Source organism: Propithecus coquereli, unplaced genomic scaffold (assembly GCF_000956105.1).
Source record: "Propithecus coquereli isolate 6110/MARCELLA unplaced genomic scaffold, Pcoq_1.0 Scaffold348, whole genome shotgun sequence".
Taxonomy (NCBI): Eukaryota; Metazoa; Chordata; class Mammalia; order Primates; family Indriidae; genus Propithecus; species Propithecus coquereli.
In genome coordinates, this window is record NW_012149152.1 from 558,846 (window position 1) to 560,503 (window position 1,658).

The window sequence follows — 1,658 nt, forward strand, 5'->3', positions numbered from 1 at the left end:
GTGTCTTTTGCCCACTTTTTAATGGGGTGGTTTGTTTTTTCTTGCTGATTTGTTTGAGCTCTTTGTAGATTCTGGATATGAGCCCTTGATTGGATGTATATTTTGTGAACAGAAGCTTTTAATTTAATCAAATCTCATTTATTTATTTTTGTTGCTGCAGTTGTCTTTAGGGTCGTAGTCATAAATTCTTTGCCTAGGTCTATGTTTAGAAGAGTTTTTCGTACATTTTCTTCTCGAATAGGACTTTATTTTATAGGCAATGGGAAGTCACTGAAAATTTTGAACAAAAAGGTGATATAATCACAATTATACTAAGGGTAGAGTGGATTAAATAAGGAATGGGATTGATGGTAGGAAGAAGCGTTAGGAGGTTATTGCAATAAGGCACAAGGAGGTAATAAACTCCTGATCTGCAATATTTCACATCTTAATTTCCCCTTATCACCTATTCCTGGATTTCCTGGGTTTTATCTTGTATATATATGATATATACTCTCACACAGACATATGTACGTGCATTAAGATAGGGCTACGGTTGATAATGCTTCTTTTTTTTTAAATTTCAGATTTTTCATTATTCGTATACTGCCTCATATGTGATTTACAATATACATACTAGGTAAGTTATTTGATTTTCTGGTTTTCATGAGCAATTGTCTGACTAAATTGTTGGTGTAGATGTCAATTTGTTCATGTAAAAATATTTACATTTTTTTAAGGGAAGTTTGGGAGTTAAATCCTCCAGAAGTAGAGGACTCCGTCTTGCAGTACGCAGCCTGGGGTGTCCAAGGGCAGCAGCTGGTAAGCACAGGCATTGGTATGCACCACATACTGCCAACCGTGGTCCTATGGAAAATGTTTACAGAAACCATTTCCTTGGAAAAATTTTTCTCTTACACTTGTTCTAACTTATGAACATATCAAATGATGCTAGTATAATTTACCAATTAATTAAAAAAAATATTTTATCAAGTAATGTATGATTAAACTGCTAGTTAATAATGAAATCTACAAGAGATTCACAGTTACCAGGGCATAGTTCTGTGCAATTTCCATTATATAATATTGTCAATTTGCATGCAAAACTCAAAAAAGCGATTGTTTATTCTTAAAGGATTGTTCAGGATAAAAATCTTAGAATTATTTAGTATTCTCTTAAGTGGGGAAATTTTATCAATTATATTTTGATATTATCAGAAATTCAAAAGATAATTATTGATGTATAAAAGCAGTTTGAACAAAATTATATTCTTGGATATGTCTCATGGTGCCCATGTAAAGACTTCCCCAATGGGATGTGCTCAAGGAGTACTACTGGTTGCTCATATGGTACGTGTATGCTCAAATATATTAATACTGAGCATCACCAAATTGATTTCTAAATCTTATCTTTAGTGTTTATATACCTAACAACAGCAATGAGAGAGTCCCCTTGGTTCCATATCCTTACCAACACCTAGATTTTCCACACTTTTAAATCATCACCCATATGATGATTGGTATGAAATGATATTTTATTATGGCTTTATTAACATTTACTCTTTCCTTGAATTCTAATGAGCTAGGGCAACCTTGCATATAGTTACTGGCTATTTCTGGTCCCTCGTACATGAAATATCTACTAATATATTTTGCCCATTCTTATTTTTATTCTTTTT

General features: G+C 32.7%; 1 protein-coding gene across 1 annotated transcript in view; it reads left to right on the forward strand.

The window, feature by feature from the left end:
* Positions 1-1,658, forward strand: part of DPP10 (dipeptidyl-peptidase 10 (non-functional)) — a 670,962-nt gene that overhangs the window by 424,138 nt on the left and 245,166 nt on the right. Inside the window, exons 5-6 of the mRNA XM_012651081.1 lie at positions 567-619; positions 720-801. Of these exons, the coding sequence (XP_012506535.1) occupies positions 567-619; positions 720-801 (135 nt within the window). The remainder of the gene's footprint in view (positions 1-566; positions 620-719; positions 802-1,658) is intronic.